At 43.3% G+C, this 19,022-nt stretch overlaps 2 protein-coding genes across 2 annotated transcripts; one reads left to right on the top strand and one right to left on the bottom strand.

Annotated features, from left to right (window-relative positions):
• Positions 1–634: 634 nt before the first annotated feature.
• LOC142404817 (C-type lectin domain family 1 member A-like) lies at positions 635–6,370 on the bottom strand. The gene is made up of 7 exons (XM_075491853.1): positions 6,354–6,370; positions 5,963–6,123; positions 4,276–4,374; positions 3,777–3,926; positions 2,023–2,104; positions 886–1,004; positions 635–771 (listed from the first exon to the last, which is right to left on the bottom strand). The coding sequence occupies exons 1-7, from the start codon at positions 6,368–6,370 to the stop codon at positions 635–637; spliced, it is 765 nt and encodes a 254-aa protein (XP_075347968.1).
• Positions 6,371–9,347: 2,977 nt separating this feature from the next.
• On the top strand, positions 9,348–12,630 carry TMEM52B (transmembrane protein 52B). Its single transcript, XM_075508957.1, has 5 exons — positions 9,348–9,395; positions 10,040–10,083; positions 10,747–10,785; positions 11,768–11,934; positions 12,380–12,630. Exons 1-5 carry the CDS (start codon positions 9,348–9,350, stop codon positions 12,628–12,630), a joined length of 549 nt encoding a protein of 182 aa, XP_075365072.1.
• Positions 12,631–19,022: the final 6,392 nt, after the last annotated feature.

The raw sequence follows: 19,022 nt of genomic DNA, 5'->3' as shown, positions 1-19,022 counted from the left end.
ATTAAATCAAATATTTGGAAATTTATTGTAAACTGGGAGCTCACATCTGTGACTACCCAGTGGATGGATTTTGAAAACATGATGTGTTGCTTTTACAAACAGTCATTGATTCCTGTTTCTGGGAGATAGGTATGAATCTTTAAAATAGAGTTCTGGAATCATATGCTTAATTTTGTTTCATTTAGAGAGGACTTTATGAGAAGTGGATAGAAGTGGTTACACAAGAATGCAAGGCCTGAAAGAAGAAAGAGGGAATGAAGTTGTTGAAGAAAAAGCCCAAGAAGGAGTCTGGCTGATGTGCATCACCAGAGGGCAAGTTAAATTTAGATTATCCGTGATGTTACATTAACCTGAGCTCAGACTTATTTTCCCTATCGCAAACCCTGGGGCAGAACTTGCCCCCACAACGGCGTACCCCGGGACGGGGCTCTCTGCAGAGCTCTGCACACTAGTGCCTGTCCGAGTAGCTCACTTGCTCGACCATCGCAGGATCCACCACTTTCTCACAAATGTAAAATTTGTAGTCGCCACACCGTGCAGTGTCTATGTTTGCGCCTTGAAGCCACACACAGTCTAGGAAAGGACTTGAGCTGGCTTGGATCTGAAACCTGTGAAAAAATAGCAGAGATATTCATCATCCCATGGAAAAAGTCACAGGCTGATACAGTAATTCCCGACTGCTGCTACCCATTTGACCCACAACAGCATACAAGCTCTCTGATGGGGGCTTGCCTACGTTGATAAGCCAGTGAGTGATGGGTAACCTGTCAGCTGGCAAGCAGGCGGGGAGACAGGTGATTACTGAGTGGCAGTTAAAGGTTGCTGCTTCTGGCTCATAACAAATACACCGGGACATGGTCTGCTCCTATCTGTGCAGCGGCTTACAGATCAGGGGAGAAAGCTGATCCATCCTCCCATAGCCAGGGTCCCTCAGCTCCGTTGCGAGACAGCCCAATCCAGAAAGAGTAAGAACTGTAAGACTGTACTGATCGCATTGTGAAGTCCTGTATGGAAATAAATGCAAAGCCTGTGAATCACATCCCTGCTTCAGTCATAACAGCCTATGATTTGGAAAAGGAGAGAGGCAAATGAAAGCGAGCTGCTCACACCTGTGTGTAACAGGCTTTGTTCACAAGTGAATCTGGGCAGTGCCTCCTACTCCTGGCAGTCAGTGCTGTTTTGGAGATAAGGAAAATGAATGTGCTGAGAGCTTTCAGTAGCTCTCAACTAAAAGGACAGTTGAGATAACCTAAGCCTGCATATTAGCTGGGCAATGGCTATAGGATAATGACTTCCTTCCAACACCCTGGTTGCATAAGTCAGGTAGGAAAAGGGCTTTGCATCATTTGCTATCATTGTACACAGGAAATTCAAAATACAGACAATAAAACCATGGAGTTCGAGACATAATTCCATTGCCATTAAGGGTCTGGGTAGAAATTCCTTCACAGAGAAGAGATCTTCTGGCTGTGCTTTACCTGCTGCTTCATCTACAACTTAGGAGTCTGAAAAAGATATGGATCCTCTTCTGCTCATGTGGGAGAAGAGGCCAGGGAGCAGGCCAGGCCAGCAAGCTTTCCAGTTGTGGACAGCAAGAAGCTGAAGGCCAGGCTTCTGATGTTTGCTAAATAGTTTGCCCCAGCCAAGACAACAAAAGAGTTGCCAACCAGTACTAGCTCAGTTGTATTTGGCCTGAGGTGGGATGTGGATCTAGATGTAGACTCAAGCTGGTGTGTCTCAGTTAACTCCCTTGAAGTCAGTAGAGATGCACCAGGGAGGGTGCAGCCACAGTACAGGTAGAGGGGCTCCAAAGGGGCAGGGACAGTTTTTGCCACTTGGTCCAGCACAGGCATGCCATAGCATACTGCACCAGTGGAAGGATGGCGTGGCAGTTCAGGCGACAGCAAAATGCAGAGTGTCTAATTAGAGAGAGAGAAAAAAATAATCTTTACCAGCTCTTCCTTACTCTCTATCTTAAGAAGTCTGGACTCCAGAGCAGAGCATTGAGCCTTGCTTTCTTGCCAAGTTCTCCATTCCTTTGAAAAGTGGTAGCAGTTCTCCCCATACTGTAGCCAGTTCTCAGGACAAGGAATACATTTATGTCCTTGAAAACAAAAGAGCACCTGATCAGGTTTGTCAGTGACAGCAGTCTCTAGTGGTCTAGTGGATCCCTGCAGGATCACTAGAGCAGTGCACAGCCTCTCTGTCACAGAGGAGCAACAATTCCTCCTTCATTCTGCAGCTAAATTCATGTCTTCATTGAAGACTTAATACTTCCAGTTGCCAGAAGAACAGAAAAATATTTCTAAATGAAAATCAGAAAAATTAATAATAAAGATTTTTTGAATCTGACCAGCAACCCTGGAGGGTGCTGGTAAAACACAAGTAAAAGAAATTTAGGAAGGTTGAGCCATGTTCACAGACATATGGACGTAGTTGGACGTAAAAGGAAACCTAGGCTTTCAGTCATATGGGTGCATCTCTATTCATGTGAACTTACTTTTAACTTCTTGTTAACAACACCAGGCTCTTCCCTGTTACATGCTTTGCAATGCAATTTATACTTAAACTTCTCTGGTAGCATTTCATACTTGCTGTGGATTCAGTGTGCAGGCATCAGATAGTGATGGCCAGCCAAAATGAAAGATAATGAGGCCATTTCTCTTAAAGAAATACCTTTCTGACAGCTGCACTTTGAGTCTTTCTGCCACATTATTCTGTTAGCTGCCTCTTGGGACCCTGAGTAATACTGAAGCCAGAAAGAACTCAAAATGTTGGATTTTTCTTTCAGTCTTGCACCATTTGGGGAACTCCATTTCTAGTTGGAAACTGAAATAATTGCAAGCAGCAAAAAGACCTGCCAGGCAAAATATCTTGGAGACCTCTGGGAACTGGGTCCCAACTGTAGAGTGAATGATGTTTGTTGCTCTACAGTTCACAGGACCATTTTATATTGTAACAAACCACTGCCAGCTGGGAATGCCAGGATTCAACGCTGGATGGCAATAGATAGCACAGGACGGTGCACTTGACTCTTACAAGTAGCTTCTGGTTTGTACTAAATTCAAATGCAGACATTTACATAGATAATAACCTTGCCACTCTCTCACAAGATGTTAATTTATTATGATTCTCTTCCCTCTGCTATATGATGATCTACCATATTCAGCTCACCCATCATTAAAGTTTCACAGAATTATTTTGCACAAGAAAAAAAAATACCCTCAGCATATAGTCTGTAAACTGTTATAGCCAGTGATTACAATCCTATTTGGTAGAGGGCAGCAGTATTTACATTTCTGCATCCACTACTGCATAACAGAATGAAGCTGTCTTGAGGACTCAAACCATTCCAGACAACTAAAGCCAGTAGGAATTTTCCATGAAAATTTTTTACTATAATTCACTGAAACTGACTTTGAAAGAAGGAATGGTAGCATCAATGAATCAATGAATTTACCTGTTAGAAACATTTTTTTTTTAAGGTGTCATCATCATGGTATTTTCTGAATTAAAATGTTTGTTTTATGGTATAAACCAGCTCCATTACAAAAATTCAATAAATGTACTTCAAAAAGACTGATACTTAAAAAATGATCAAAATAGAAATGCAGCCTTTTGATTGACTCAGTTGAAATTTGTTTTTAAATGAAATAATTCAGGTCAATTTTAGAGATTTTTATTTTTTCCTTCCAATATGGTTGATAGAAAAAAAAAAAAATCAATCTGTGACTACCATAATGTGACGGAACCACCATCTTCCCACTGCTATGTACCTCTGGAGGTGGCAAGTTGCTTTACAGTCTCTGTCAAGTTCAAATTTTGAGCCTGGAGGAGCTCCAGCTGCTGGTTGAGGCTTTCCATAATTGCCTTTTGCAGGGTGAAGTTTTCATCCCTCTCCCGCACAAGGTGGCAGACCAGGATGACTTGAATCACAGCGAAACAAGAATGAAATTGTTCCATTAATATTAAAGCTATGTGATATTTCCATTAATATTAAAGCTCAATGCAACCTGAATAAACTTACCAAAGACACATGTACCTCCCTGGAACTGAATACACTTGACCTACATACAGTTTGTGTACACCTATGAACAAGACGTAATACATCCCAGTTTCAAAGACTGGGAGATCTCCTGAGTGGGTAAACTCTTCCAGCAAGGGACACTTTTTCGCATCATTAATCCCCTGGGCTACTCCTTTTCCTTAACTAATTTCCTAGACTTTTAGTTGTTCGTACTGAACTCTGAGCACGCCTTCTGTGACCATACTTACACTTGGCAGCCAAGACTCCTGCAGCTGCCACTGAACTTAGGCAGAAGACCCCAAGTGCCAGTGTAGCCAGTCGCCAACAGGAAGATGGACTGGGGGAATCTGGGATAGACAAAAAGAAGGAAAGCAGCAAGAACAGGAACCTCTCATCTTTGTATCTGCAGCTCCTACATGGCACGAGACAACAGGACTGGTAGTCCACCCAGTGAATTGCTGAGTTTCAGACCAGTATGTGGCATTACATCAGGAAAATTATCCCATCGTTTGGCCGTGGCCAGTTGTCCTTAGGAGTTGGGGGCTGGGAAGTGAACAAGCCATGGGGACTAGCTTAGTCAGGAGCTTTTAGGAGAAAATGAATTGGACAAATAAAGATGAACAGCACAGAATTTCACTTGTGGGGAAAGAACATCAAGGAAGTATTTGTGCTTACAACATGGCTGAAATTGTCACATGCAGCCAGGTATTGGGATATTTTTACTTTTGAGTGCCTAACCTGCCAAACTGGAAATGAATTCACCTTTTCAGAAAATAACCTCAGAAACAGCCACCAATGAAAGCCAAGCCCCTGCAAAATAATCTGAAATTAGGGCATAGAGATGTGAACAAGACCACATACCTGCAGTTGCACAGAAACAGTCTCACACCTGGAAATGCACACACCCATTCTTGCAATTTGGGCAAATGCAAACACACATGTGAATTTACACAATCCCAAAACACAGAGGAAAGGATTGCTTCCAATTTGTGACTTTTTAATTCTTTTACTAGACTCCAGTATGAAATTTCAGTGGCAATACTAATATTATGTTGAGGTCACCAACAGAAATAACTGGCATACCAACCTGTGGTATTTCTGCCTTTTATTCCCTGTGTTCCCTAACCCTTTAACCAAACAGTTGAGAAGAACCCTACTAGGTTACTGGGAGTTCAGCTTCAGCCTCCAAGTATATAACTCAAGGACCCCTCAAAAAGTGAGAATGAGATAATCACTGGCTAGCCAATAAGGGGAAATTTCCTTCAGAAAGAGCTCTTTAATCTACTAGATTATTATCAAATTTATCAAATTCATCTCCAGACATTTAGTCAGGCTGGAACATGACATCTCTTTGCTTTGCTACTACCTTTCACACAGAGCAATTCTAAAGCACTAATGCATAGCATAAAGAATATAGATTTGGGATCAGTCACATCCGTTCCTTCCTCTGTGAAGCTATGTAGCATAATTTTTATGATTTTTAAGCACAAAAAGGTATTTGTCCATCTACTTCTTCCCTTGACAGAAAACATTTTTTTTCCCTAGCATTTACTTCATGCAGTTAGTCAGATTTAAATGAGTAAAGCAGAAAGACTTTTGCAAGGTCCCTTAGGCAGATTACTTCACTAACTTCCAGGAGCTGACACTTAATGTCTAACTGGAACACGTTTATTTTTACGTAACTGCATCCCACAACCTTAACTACATCTCTCCTCTCAAATCTAAACAGTTTTTCCATATTCTCCAACTTTCCATTTTTTTTACTCTCCTGCTCTTTTTCTGTCCGTCCAATTTCTTAGAGGATTTGAGTCCAAAGGGCTCCCAGAAGCCAAGATGCAATATGCAGGTGACTTCTTCCTCTGAGTGCCACATATAAAATGTTCTCCAGGGTGAGAGTTTGCCTTGGAGAGAAGTGCCCCCCAACACCACCACTACCTTTCGCTCTGGCAGTCTGGAGCTCCTGGTCCTGGGATTTTTCCAGTGTCATGAACCTCAGGTCGGCATATGTCACTTCTTCACTTGTCATTTCTGGCAAGGTTACAGGAGAATTCAAAGGTTTGATTGCTCCCACAGGAGAAACAGGGATAAGATTCTGGCTGGGATCAAACAAATGGTCAGTGTCATTGGGAGCTAACAGAGTGATTCATGCCAAAGTCAGAAGGGGTTTTTTGGCTCATACTAAAGGATTTCATGACACAGTGATGCTGGGGTTGTTTACGTGCAGCAGAGTCCCAGAATAGTATTTAACTCTCCTGTGCGTGCAAAAATGCAGTGGGGCACGGATATCTCACAGTTCTCAGTTCCTGGAACAGATGCATAGAGTTACCCAATTCGGGGGTACATCCTTTCTGTAGAAAGAAAAAGAAGGAAGGGGAGAGGTGAAGAGGAAATTACATTAATTTTTGATTAAATCTAAACAATTCCTTGAAGTTTTTCAGCATCAAGGGGGTTTGTTTCCTGGCTTTATTATACAGTGATTAATATTCAGCCAGAAGGGCTCCTCAGTCTCTCAAGTGGCAGAGGAGGACTGGAGGTAAAATGAAGTGAGAAACATCCTGATCCCGTTTGCTTATTGCTTGTAAGCACATCGTGCTTGTCCTGATGGAGCAGCACTATTCCTATTCCTAGGACACAAAGAAATGAATCCAGGTTTGCCAGCTGCCGTTCCAAGTATGTCTGCACTGTAAAAGGGAATGAGCCGAAGAAATCTGCTGAACTTTGGGAGTCTGGGTAGAAAATTCATCTACCAGAGTATGATGCTGTGCTCCTGGACTAGCTCTGGCCTGGAAGCAGTCCAGGCAAAGTCACATGTGATAATCCCTGCCTTTTAGCAAAAGCAATTAGCAGAGCACAGCAGCATGCCATTGCACTAGGGCTGCCACTGCATCCGAGGAGGGGTCACCTGGCAGCCTGAGTGCCTGCACCCATGCTCTCTTGAACTTTGAGCACCAGGAATAAGATGGAGAAACTTAACTGGTCCTACATTTCCTGGTATTTTTAGGTCTGCTGGTGAAATGACAGGAATAAGACCTGACCTTTCAGTTTTATTTCATATGGCTCTACCACGCACAGCCTAAGAACTGCTGGTCTCGTCAGCTGTTAACTCGGGAACAAGGATGAGCACCAGATAGCCCAGAATACTACCCCCCAGCACCGCGTCTCACCGGGGGCTTTCCCAGCCTCTGCCAATCCAGGCTGCTGGAGATCAAAGCTCCCTGGGCAGAAGGCATTCCCAGACTTTTATCTTACAGCAGAAAAATTGAGCACAGTGACTTAGACTCCGGCATCTGGGCAGGCACATATAGACCAATACATGTTAATTTACCGGAGTGCCTTACCCTGTCTCCAATGAGCTGCTGCTTTTGAACCCTCTGTCACATTCTCTGTCAAAGGGAGGTAGCGCTCCTTATGTCCTCATTGGAAAGAGCATGAAATTTGGGAGGGAAGTGTTCTGCTTCCTTATGTGCAGTTTATTCAGTAATGATCTGGTTTTGTTTTACAAGCAACAGAGCCCTTTTGGATTATCATCATCCAGTGTAAAATACATGAAAGCTTTGATAATGTCTTACTATACCTGCAAAAGTATCAGGAGTCCTTGTGAGCCCCAAATGTGTTCCCATATTTTACATTTCTAAACGCCCATGGGGAAGTATTGGATATGGCTAATCAAGTTAGCTCTAGTGGAATTCCAACATACATACAAAGCCAATAGCTCATGTTTCTGTTTCTTATTTGCCCACTAGGACTCAGAAACCTTCTTCCAGTAGCAGACTAGTTTAGATAGATAGATAGATAGACAGACAGACAGAGAGATAAATATAGAAAGAAGCGCATGATAGACAGATAGATAAATATATAAAGAAGTGCATGCTAAGGCATGTTTATACTGCACCACTACTTTCATAATTAGAGAATGGTAAATGGTTTTTAGCCTGCCTTGGGAGAATACATTATGTTCATGAATCCATTGGTTCTGCTCTGCAACTCTAATATGCATCACCAAGGCTAATGATTCACCAGTTTAATGTGAATGCATTGTGATTGCAACATGGGGCAACAAGTTTCTCTAGTTGCTATCCTGCCCTTAACATATATTTATGCACCAGTCCCAGGTGGTTCCCAAACACAAATAGCAACACATTACTGCAGAGCATTTTTTTCTCTCTCAGCTCTTCAAAAGAGAAAGAGAAGGTGAACACAATTATATACATGTAGTAACACTCTGAATAGCCACGAGCAGTAACAGAAATCCAAAGCAGTTCTGCAAGAGAGAGAAAATTAACGGGTCATTGAATGGAACCTACTAATTTAAGCAGCTGCAGGACAAATAATATCCAGGATAGGAGAATCAACATGTTTTCCCTGCAGTGCAAAGTATCTGGGGGGACTCGGCTGGCCATGCAGGAAGTTCAGGAGTGGGACCTGTGAGTGAGCAGACTGTCGGTTGCAGGACTAACATAGCAGGAGACTACCAGGTAAGAGGGATGGTAGCAGAGCCTTAAAATAGGAGATACAAGAGGTGTTGCATATGCATATGCATACATATATGTGTATATATACGTTGCATTCATATACACCTACACATACACATATAACTATATATACATAAAATGCTGTATATAATTATTATATTGCAAACGCTTTCACTTCAGCAGGAATATCTTGCTTGTAACATACACTCTGGATGTTGATCATATGGGTAAAGTGAATAGATTGGATCCACAGAGGTAGGACAATGTGACTGCAGGGACAGAAAAGGTACTGGAGGAGGGAGAGGAATCTGAACTCCATTTCAGCAGGTCAATAACATGACCTTCAACCCACTCCCCTCAGGGTAGGGGCGGGGAGAGGAATAGTTGGGAATGAACAAACTCAGAGACCCTTTCTGCTCACAGAAGGGAAGGGTCAGGTCTGCAGCGATCTCATGATGCCCTTCACTGAACTAGTTCAACATCTAAAGTAAGAACTCGTAGCCACCGCTTTTCTCCTGATCTGACTGGAAGGCTTTAGAGATCCCTTCAAAAGAGGGAGAGAAGCGGGCCAAGAAAATAACAAAAGGAGACAGGCAGAAACAAACAGGAGTTGCTAGTGACAAAGAGGGAAAGAGAGAAGGCAAAAACCTGAAGGGCTGAGAAGAAGGATAGACCCAGAGGAGGACAGAAAGAGGTAGAGCAGGAAGAAGAGATTGGATTCAACACACAAGAAGGAATCTGCTCCTTCCCCTGGTCAGTGGACTGGTGAGGATGAACTGAAACTAGAAAGGACAAGAAGACATCAAGCAGCTTGAGACAGCAAGAGGCCACAGAACCACCTTACAGGGATGCACAGCCCAGTCATGATCTGCTTTGTTTTAGGGTGTTTCTTATGGGTAAGTCACACCCCAGGTTCCTTTTTATGGGGTCTCTGCTCAGTTGCGGAGTTACCTTGGAAAGATGGAGGGGCATTAGCAACTGACAGTCACAAGAATTTCCCTGATACTAGAAAGAACTGGCATATAAAAGGCAGATGCACAGAAGAGAAGAATATTTGCTGCTATCCCAGGGATGGTAACACAGAGGTCAGGGTACCCAAGGCAAAGGAATGAGACAGGTAGCAGTGCTGGAGGGACGGAGCAGAATTTAAGTCAGTGTAGGTATAATATGAAGCAGGACATTTTAAAGGCTCTTAATATTGGAGCATGGAGAAGGATCTTCATCTGCAGCATGACACAGCTTGTGGTGGGGAAAGGGAAACTTGTGGTGAGGGTGAAGGTAAGTCGGGGTCTGTGCTGGGAGCAGTGCTAAGTACGATTTTAATGACTATGGGAAGTTAAGATATGAAACAATGCAGTTGGTACCACCATAACATCAAATCTACAGCAGAATATACGATGGAAACATGGAAGATAGATAACAGTAAGTCCTTGCCGTAGGAGATTCAGACTGGCAATAGTCCAGGTGAGAGAGATAAAAGTTGCATATGACAAAGACTTAATTCTCTCTAGCTGTGTCTTGTTTGTTTTTCTCCTTCTAGTTCCCCCAAGTGAGAGGTGAGGAAGGCTGCCTCAACACTGAGCTGTGAGTATTTGTCGATCTTGCAGTCTTTTCAGAAGAAAATAAAGGACAAAGGTAGTAGTGGACATCAGTGTTATGACATTTTCCAGAAAAGCTTACTTTAATTGTAACTATTGAAAACTCACATAAAATTTCCGTTGCTCTGAATGTGAAGTGTGTTAATTACTATCTATTCAACATACTGATCATGTGGTACTGTTCCCGCTACCTATTTGGATAACTGTAATGATTATGAGCTTTCTGGTGTAATTTTGATTGACGGAGATAATGAATTTGGAATTGACCTTTCCTTGAAAAATTGGTTTGAAATATACTGCTTTGGTGAATATTACTCTTGGTGATGTCATTTGTAAGAATAACAGAAATTAAGACAAAACAAATGTCAATGCAGATCCCTAAGGTTTGCAAACAGAATTGGGCAGGCACAGATATCAGGGAAACAATAAAAGAGACAAAGCCAAACAGAAGGGAAACTCAGCTAACGGGGAGATTGATGAGGTCGGATAACTGTCTCCTCCACAAAGCGCAGTGAGTTTCTCATCATTGTGCCATTTAGAAGCTGGACATTAAGTGAGGAGTGTGAGGGAAGCTGGAAGAGGATACAGTAAGGATCTTCCCATTTATTTGGTATTCTGTGGCTAACTATTTCTTGTATCCTCTTCTCAGCTGTTCAGGTACAGAGTGGGACCGTTTGTGGTACATCTGGTAAGATGGCATGTGTTTACTTTAAATATCTGCATATCTGGACAATTTCAGTAGCAAAGAGTGGGGTTAAATGTGACCTGCTCAAGTGTGATGCCACCCCCGCTTTTCCTTGGCACCCCCTAATGCTCTACAGTAGCAAGGCAACCCCTTAGCTATCGCATCATCTTGGACAAATGTTGACTTGCCATCGCAGGCCTCCTTTTTTATTCCATGTATTAATTTAGTTGGATGCACAATATTAATAAAGCATTCATGGCACAATATGCCTTTTAAAAGGCCTATTTTTAAAGTAATTTCAGTCTGATTCCTTAGCAATTCTCACCAGGATGAGATCAAAAAGGATGGTAGTCATTGGACATCTACAAGGGTGCATTAATCCACGTGTAGCCAGCAGATTGAGATACAATTTTTCCTCTCCACTTGTCACTTATGAGGACACTTAGGAGGAATACCTAGTCCAGTTTTGGTCCCCCAGTACAAAAGACATGTTGACAAACTGGAGCAAGTCCACTGGAGAGAAAATGCAATGGTCAGAGGTCCAGAGGACATGATGTATGAGGAAGGGCTGAAAGGACCAGGTTTGTTCAGCCTGGAGGAGGCTGAGGGGGCAGCCTAATTGCAGTTTTCCACTACCTAAGGTGGATCTAGAGAAAAGATAGAGCCAGAGCCTTCTCAGAGGTGCCCAGCGGAAGGACCTGAAGCGACTGGCCAAGCTGCATCCAGGGAAATTCTGATTAGACAGAAGGAAAAAATGCTTCCCCCAAGGGTGGTGCAGCACAGGAATGGGTGCCCAGAGGGGACACGGGATCTCCATCCCTGGAGACTGTCCAAACTCTGCTGGACAAGGCTCCAAATGACCATGTCTAGCTTTGAGTTTAGCCCTTAGCCCTTGAACTCCCTGAGTTCAAGCAGGGAGAGACCTTAAAAGGTCCCCTGCAAACAAAGTCTTTCTGTCCTAATTCTGTGTCCTCTCCCTTTCCAGGCTGGTGGTGGTGATCGGTGGGCTGCTGCTCCTGTGTGGCCTGGTTTCCGTCTGCGTGAGATGCTGTTTTCATTGCCATCAGACAGGCGAGGAATCGGGTCCTCAGCCCTATCAGGTCACTGTCATTGCTTTTGATCATGACAGCACCCTCCAGAGCACCATTACCTGTGAGTTGGCTTCAACAGAGGCTGGGGACCTCAGCACACCCCGAAGTGAGGGGCCACACTGTAAAAAGCCCAGATTGCGGTATCCCAAGGCTGGCAGAGGGAAGTTCGTGGCAGGAGGTGGGGAAGGCGGCATCTGTACATAGTACAAATTAAGGTGCTCACCAGGCTTCATGTAGCAAATGCAGCCAGCTGTGAGACATGTTTCGGTGGAATTAGGGCAGCTACAGGCCTTGGCGGCATTTGATGAAGGAGAGATTGGGGGATGTTGCTGATGGGGTTTCACCACCCCCACCCCCCCCTTTTAGGGAAGGATGAAGGGGCAGGAAAAGAAAAACATGCAGGCTAAGGGGAGAGTAAAGCCTGTGTGCTGCAGATATACTCGTCCTCCACTAACTGCATCACGCTTTCAGGATGAGGCAAACGGCTTTTGTCTCCTCCCTTTCAGCTCTCCATTCCGTGTTTGGGCCTGCGGCCAGGAGGATATTAGCGGTGGCACGCTCCCATAACGCTGCGCAGGGAACGCCACCCCTCTCAGCATCAGACACTCCTCCAGTCTACGAAGAAGCTCTGCACATGAGCAGATTCACAGTCGCCAAGACGGGGCAGAAAGTGCCAGACCTGGATCCGGTGCCGGAGGAAAAACTGCAGGCATCTGCCGAGGGCAAGGATGCCCAGCCAGCCCTCCCAGGACACTAGTGCCTGTTTTTACTGAATGGAAAATAATACAGAATAGTTACATGCAGAGACTAATTCTTCTGGGCAGGGTTAAGAATATCAGAGTAACTTCCTTAGTCTAATAAGAAAGGGAAAAAAAGAGGCTAAAATTCCAAATATTTTCAGATCCAGCATATTTTGATGGCTCCTTTTGACAATGCCTTGAGATAATTGGCCATTGGCATTCTCCATGTCCATTTATTGCACAGACACATCACTAGTATCACAGTTTGCACGAATAAGCAGGCAGCAGGATCAAGGTGCTGAGCCACTTTGCAGGCTACTGACCTGCAGGGAGATTGCAGATGCTGTCTCGTTCTGCTTGCCTCCAGCTTAAGTTTCCTGGGCACGGCAGAGAGTTTTTCGTAACAGGAAAAACAAAGACATGTGAGAAGGTCTTAATACAAACGGTAACACCAAACTTCTGGAAAGTGCCAACCATTTACAGTAAATTTAAAAAAAAAAAAAAAGGAGCTGTGTAGGAACACAATCTGGATGTAAACAAAAGACAGCATGCATTGGTAGTATGTGCAGTATAGTCCCCTAAATGCTCTAAATGCTCTATAGAATGAATACAATGAATACAGTCTTGTTCTGAATATGATATAGAGCAATTCTGAAATAGTAGTCACAAGCTCTTATATTTGAATTAAAAAATATGTGTGCGAAAACAGATCAAACAAAGGGGAGGAGCAGGAACACTACCCCTGAAATAAAGCTCAATCATATTTTAGTTACATTCACATTGTATAATTTATTAATTATTCTTAATGTTGCTGTCAAAAGCAACTTAAACTAAATAAGACCATTTAAAACATTTAAGCCATTTCTCAGAGGGAAATAATTTGTGAGTCTTTCCTGATTGATACAAATACGTTGAATCATCCAGAGATATTAATCAAACTGTTTGGATGAACATAGGTATGGACTATCTGTAAAACGTTTTCTTGCACTAGGTACTCATGAGAAGGTGACTGTTGAATTACTTCTGTATTGTCTCTACTCCACGTTCAGCAACTGAAAACATTAAAGCAGAAGGACATAAAATATCAAATGATAAGCAGCCATGAATAAATTACATGTATATGTTAATGTTGATATGAATTCACAGGTCACAGATATCATATCGTTCTGAAGTGCCTGCATGCCCTTCCTACTGCAGTACTCAGATTCTCACAGTCCCTAATATGCTCATCCTCACAACGCTCCTGTGAAATACAGAAGAATATGGTTATTTTGTAGATAAGGAGAACAAGGATCAGGTTCCCAAATAAGTTTAGGAACCTAACTGCTGTCGAGATTACAGCCATGGAGAATTTTAGAGAAGGTTGATAAGATAGCTTCAGGGATAGCATAAAGCAGAACTGAATGACCAAAACGCCTTTGATGATGTCCCAGACCTTGCTTAATCACAGGAATTTTGTATCCAAGGGAATTTAATGAGGGTCTTGACTTCCTAGATCACAAACTTCTTCCTGAATTGCCTAGTCATTACCTAATTGTACCACTAATGAGTGATAAACTGGAATGGAATAAAATAAATAAGTGACATATAAGGCTATGTCTCTTCTGCTATACGGCATGCTTGAAATAATAATAACTCCTTGTGGAACATCTACTCGAGTGACCTATTTCATCAGCCCCTCTCTGAAGTCCAATTCAAGCCCGACTTCTCCACCAAGCTGCAGAACGTTTCCTGGAAGGCTCTTGTTTACTCCACAGTAAAAGCCTGAAGCAAGCAGAGACATTTGGATCTGCTGAACATGCGTCAAGCACTATCAAGCCCAGAAACTTCCTGGAAACCTTCACCACCGTTTCCAGGGGGAACATACCATTCCTCCCCTGCCTCCACCCCTTTCCTTCTGCCTACGAGTCCCGAGCTCTGCGGGCATTTAACACGAGATGGCAGCCCTGCTCCACAGGGCAGCAATCCTGCCTAGCAAAACAGGCATGTGCAATTTTTAATAATTTGCGATAATAATTACACCGTAATTTTTGTATAAAGATGTGCAATAAAAAGGGAAGTTTTAAAATTCTTAGTTGTCCCCTCCTCTGCATAAAATCACCTACGCTATCTCCTTTCTCAGCTTCAAGGGGAAAAGTTACAGGTCACTCGCACCCAGAGCTGGGTATTACCTGCTGATTTCAGCGTATTTCCCTTGACCAGAGCTAGCATTGTCTGATTCTCCTGGTCCTTCCCGTCTCCTCACATCCTTCTTTGTTTGTCTCACTCTTAGTTGTTAGGTCTTAGAGCAGGTACCCTCAAGTTTTTTTTACTGGCAAGCCATCCAAAATATTTCAGGTGACAATAATGATAGATACAACTTCACTTGCTCAGGGATTGTTTCCTACTAAACTGACTTCAGATGAGCAATTTCAGAGAAAATATTTATAACTCTTGCAAGGGATCAGCCACTCAGAGCCCATAAGACATGATAAAACACCAGATTAAAACAAACAAACAAAATGCAGAAGCAGATCTAGGACACTCTATCTAACCATACAAGGTTGTGTATGAAAGCAAAGACCAGGTGTCAGTAACTGGAAACATTTCACTCTTGCCGTCAGATCTGTTATGATTCAAAGACATTCTCGCCTCACAAATAATCCAAAAATGAGGACAGAGTCAATAAAGATCACATGTACTTTATGAAAAAGCGGGACCACACCCCATAAAAATATAGCAAGTTTACTTATTTACAGAGATAAACTGTTACTTGGTACTGCAATTTGCTGTTATTCAGCTGGTTTTTTTACTCCATTAGTGGTGGTTCCATCTCACTGTTGAGTCTGGACTTTGAATATACTTTGTGTGTTGTATTGGCCAATAAGCACTTTGAAATCTTTTATGCTTTCAGACTGAAAATTAAGTACAAATATTAGAGGTTATTAAACATAACGATCTAATACTTTCATGCAATATTTAAACAAATATTCAAGTAGAAACTCTTTTCCCCATGCTGAAGAGCAATAGGGACATGAACTGCTCAGAAATACAGAATAACATACATTGGAAAATAAATAAAAGGTTTCTGTTAATCATTAAATAATTTGGGGGTTTGTTCAGCTGCTGTGTACAGCCACTAGTGTCAAGTTGACTGCACTGGAGTACCCAATATCCTGCACAACAAGGGAAAGAATACCATCAAAAGCAATTTGTTTTGTTTTGCAAAAGCAAAAGCTCTTTAGTTATGAATAATTAAGTATCTGCATCCAAAGATCCCCATGCACTTTACAGACTTTAACCATGTTCTCAAGCTGCCTATGCGTCAGACAAGCCTTAGTATTCCATTTGTAGATGGGGAGAATGATGCACAAAGTACTGAAGATAACTTTATCATAACCAAGTCACTGACCCTTGGCTCAGCTTCAGCTCACTTGTTCACTCAACCCCTGACCAAACACTGGGAAAAGGGTGGGACCCGAGCAAGTACGGGACAAGTGATATCGAAGAAGAAAGAGCAACCAGTCTCCACTGACTACCTTTAGCCTGCAGATGGAGTAGTTTGGGCTGGAACCACATGAGGGGAACAACAGTACACTGACACCAGGTGCTGCAAAGGAGTTGTCCATGTCACCCTCAGGTTCCCCTAGGACACGAGGTACTTGAGAAAGACTGGTCTTCAGAAACACCCCACTGGCCATACTGTCGTGTTGCTCCTTTGTTTTCACAGGACTGTAAGTACCAATTATACCGGTCCCCAACAGGCCACTCCAAACTATCGGCTGGAACAAAGGGATCTCAGACTTGTGTTATTCAGATCTGGGGTTTGGTTACTGCTGCTTTTCACCGCACAACAAGGTGTTTTCCTGAATCTCCTCATAACATCATTTGTATGCATTTAAGCAACTTGAGCTGAGACTGGGCCATGCAATCAGTTTGGGAGGAATAAGCAGGTTTTTTGTAAAAAATAAGAAGCTGTAGAAAATAGAGCAGTGAGATGGCAGTTCAGCATAGACAATACAGAGACATTTCCTAGAGGAAAGGAAAACATCTGCACAATTAGCCATTGTTTGCTGGGAGTGACTAACCCTGTGCCCTCATCCAGGGCCAATGTGCCCCTACTGGCTCTCAGGCTGCTATAGATCCAGTGTCAAGTGAAACTGGTGACCAGTCACGAGTGGTGCAGGAGAGATGCCAGGCAAGGACTGAAGAACTATCCATGTGCTGTGGATGGACATCAAACAGAGCAGAGTCACAAGTGACTTCAGGCACGCCCTCTGTGGTTTAATCACTATTCAGACTACAAAGTAGAAGTTTTCTGACAAGAGAGGCTTTGATATGCTGAAACCACACTAAAGATTAAAAAAAAAAAGAAAAAAAGTCAGCCTATGTAGGTACAAATGGAATAAGTACCCACAGGCAGGTACTAATGAAAGAAATATCCAAGGGAATCCAGAGTTATAGGTAGCTGAACAGTAGCCCCAGGGGGTTCCCAAGAGACGTCCGCATAGATGACATCTCCAAGAAACACAGGGAAAATAATGGATATTTTTATCCTTAATTCACAGAATTTTATCCAGTTGTGTAGATATACCTAAGCTACCTTCACTTCACAGTAGTGCACTGCAGAGCTCTTAGCAGTGCCCCTGGAGCACTGTGTGGTACAGCACAGTGAAAACCCTGCCCCCAGATTCTGTGTAAATATTTTTATCTCCTGCTTTTATGGCTACAGCATTGGCAACACTTGGGGAATCCCTTTTAAAGTGAACCTCTGCTTACCTGAGCTGCAGACACAGCAATACACTAAGAGTATATTGTTTTGCTACTATGTGGACCACTTCGTGCTGGCAGTCCAGGGTAGAAAAACTAGCCAACCCCATTTCCAGTTACTCCCTCTAGCACACGGACCCAGAATGTGGGGTTTGTCACATGCCCATGGGTTGACATTTTAATAAGAACTCTAAGTCAGATGATTAGCTGTTTGTCACTGCTTCTGCATGTATCATCTTCCTGCCTGTTGTTGTGCCAGTGACATTATTGTTATTATTGAGCTGGAGGAGAGGGCTGGGAATTCAGTGCCTGATGGGGAGGAAGTGCAGAAGTGGGAGGAGTGGGGCTTATGGCTGCACATCCAGGGCTGCATGATCAGGGTAGGAAGAGCTCAGTAAGGAGATTTGTGATCCTCACGTGGGATTTGTTGGAGGAGGAGAAGTCACCTAGCAGTGCTCTCCCAGGGCATGTCTTTGCAACAGACCAGGGAAGAACCCTGAAACTCCTCTCTGATTTGTCAACAGAAATTCAAACTAGATGCTAGCTCAGCTGCCTTGTATATAGCCCTGGAGATGGAAACAGCAATTTACAGGACAACAGGAGTTGAGATCAGTCTGTTAAAATTGCCAGAATGTGTTGGTGGCCTGGGTGAAACAGACTAGAAAATTTCCTCTCTTTTGTCCTTGAGGAAGGGGCATCTACATCACTACAGACCTTCAATACACTTCAGCAACTGCTATGCTGCAGGCAGTTAGGAACCAAGGAGGCCAAACACAGGTATTATAGAAAGGTGCAATGCCATGACACCAGAATTTTCCCCAGGTCTAAACCCTGGGATTCCTTCAGCCTAGACTAGTCGCTATGGCACTGCACAAAAACAGTGCCTTCCTTCTGAGTCACCCTTCTGAGATCCTCTGACACTACCTGCAACCATGGGGAAATGTTCACATGTCCTAGGACAGACAGAAACAAGTTGATGATGCTTCCTGTACGAACCTTATGCACGTGAACTAGTGAAAGCTGGGACATGCCGGTCTATGCCATTCCCACTGCGGGCTGCTCTATCCTTAAGAGATTCAGGCATGCACCTGTTGGAGCTGACCACTGAGCTGTGCAGGAGGTCACACTACACCATACTGAGTAGTAAAAGCTTAGACACTAAAGCACCTGTCAGAGTTCTTGGGGGCACACTTTGGCCATCCAAAAGTAGATGTCATGATTCAGGTGAGAAAAATCCCACCCCGACATGCCTATTTATTGCCATTGACCACAAAGGCAGTTTAAAGTGACAGGCTCAGCTGTACATGCCTACATTGTAAGTGTAGGTGAGATTTCTATCCTGTGCCCATTTACACTCCTGTGCCAGGCAAGATTATCTGGGAGCTGCCACCATCTGAGCATATCTGCAGCTAAGTAAATGTATTTCCTCCATATCTCTCCTATTTATGTTCAAGATGAGAGATCACAGAGCACCAGGGCTTGGAGTGGGAGCATTACCAAAAGGCCTCTGAGTTCAAGAAGCAGTATGCAAAGGTGGATGGTGGCCAGTATATGAAACAGCTCTCTGCGACGCAGAGGGCACAAGCTAACACCCTGGGTCTGCTGTGGAGATTTGTAATAGGCCCTTCCTACCCCTGGTGCCGGCATGAGTCCCACCCTG

This window comes from Mycteria americana, chromosome 1 (genome assembly GCF_035582795.1).
Source record: "Mycteria americana isolate JAX WOST 10 ecotype Jacksonville Zoo and Gardens chromosome 1, USCA_MyAme_1.0, whole genome shotgun sequence".
NCBI classification, from domain to species: Eukaryota; Metazoa; Chordata; class Aves; order Ciconiiformes; family Ciconiidae; genus Mycteria; species Mycteria americana.
The sequence above is the reverse complement of the archived record's forward strand: the minus strand, read 5'-3'. Positions and strand labels throughout refer to the sequence as shown.

Bases quoted from the DNA above. Each gene is read 5' to 3' on its own strand.
- TMEM52B (XM_075508957.1), top strand. From the start codon at position 9,348: ATGCACAGCCCAGTCATGATCTGCTTTGTTTTAGGGTGTTTCTTATGG. The intron at 10,084-10,746 runs GTGAGTATTTGT...TCCTCTTCTCAG, and splicing joins GGCTGCCTCAACACTGAGCT to CTGTTCAGGTACAGAGTGGG. The intron at 11,935-12,379 runs GTGAGTTGGCTT...CCTCCCTTTCAG, and splicing joins CCTCCAGAGCACCATTACCT to CTCTCCATTCCGTGTTTGGG.
- LOC142404817 (XM_075491853.1), bottom strand. The intron at 3,927-4,275 runs GTAAGTATGGTC...CTGTGATTCAAG, and splicing joins AGGAGTCTTGGCTGCCAAGT to TCATCCTGGTCTGCCACCTT. The intron at 2,105-3,776 runs GTACATAGCAGT...TTTGTTTTCAAG, and splicing joins GCAACTTGCCACCTCCAGAG to GACATAAATGTATTCCTTGT.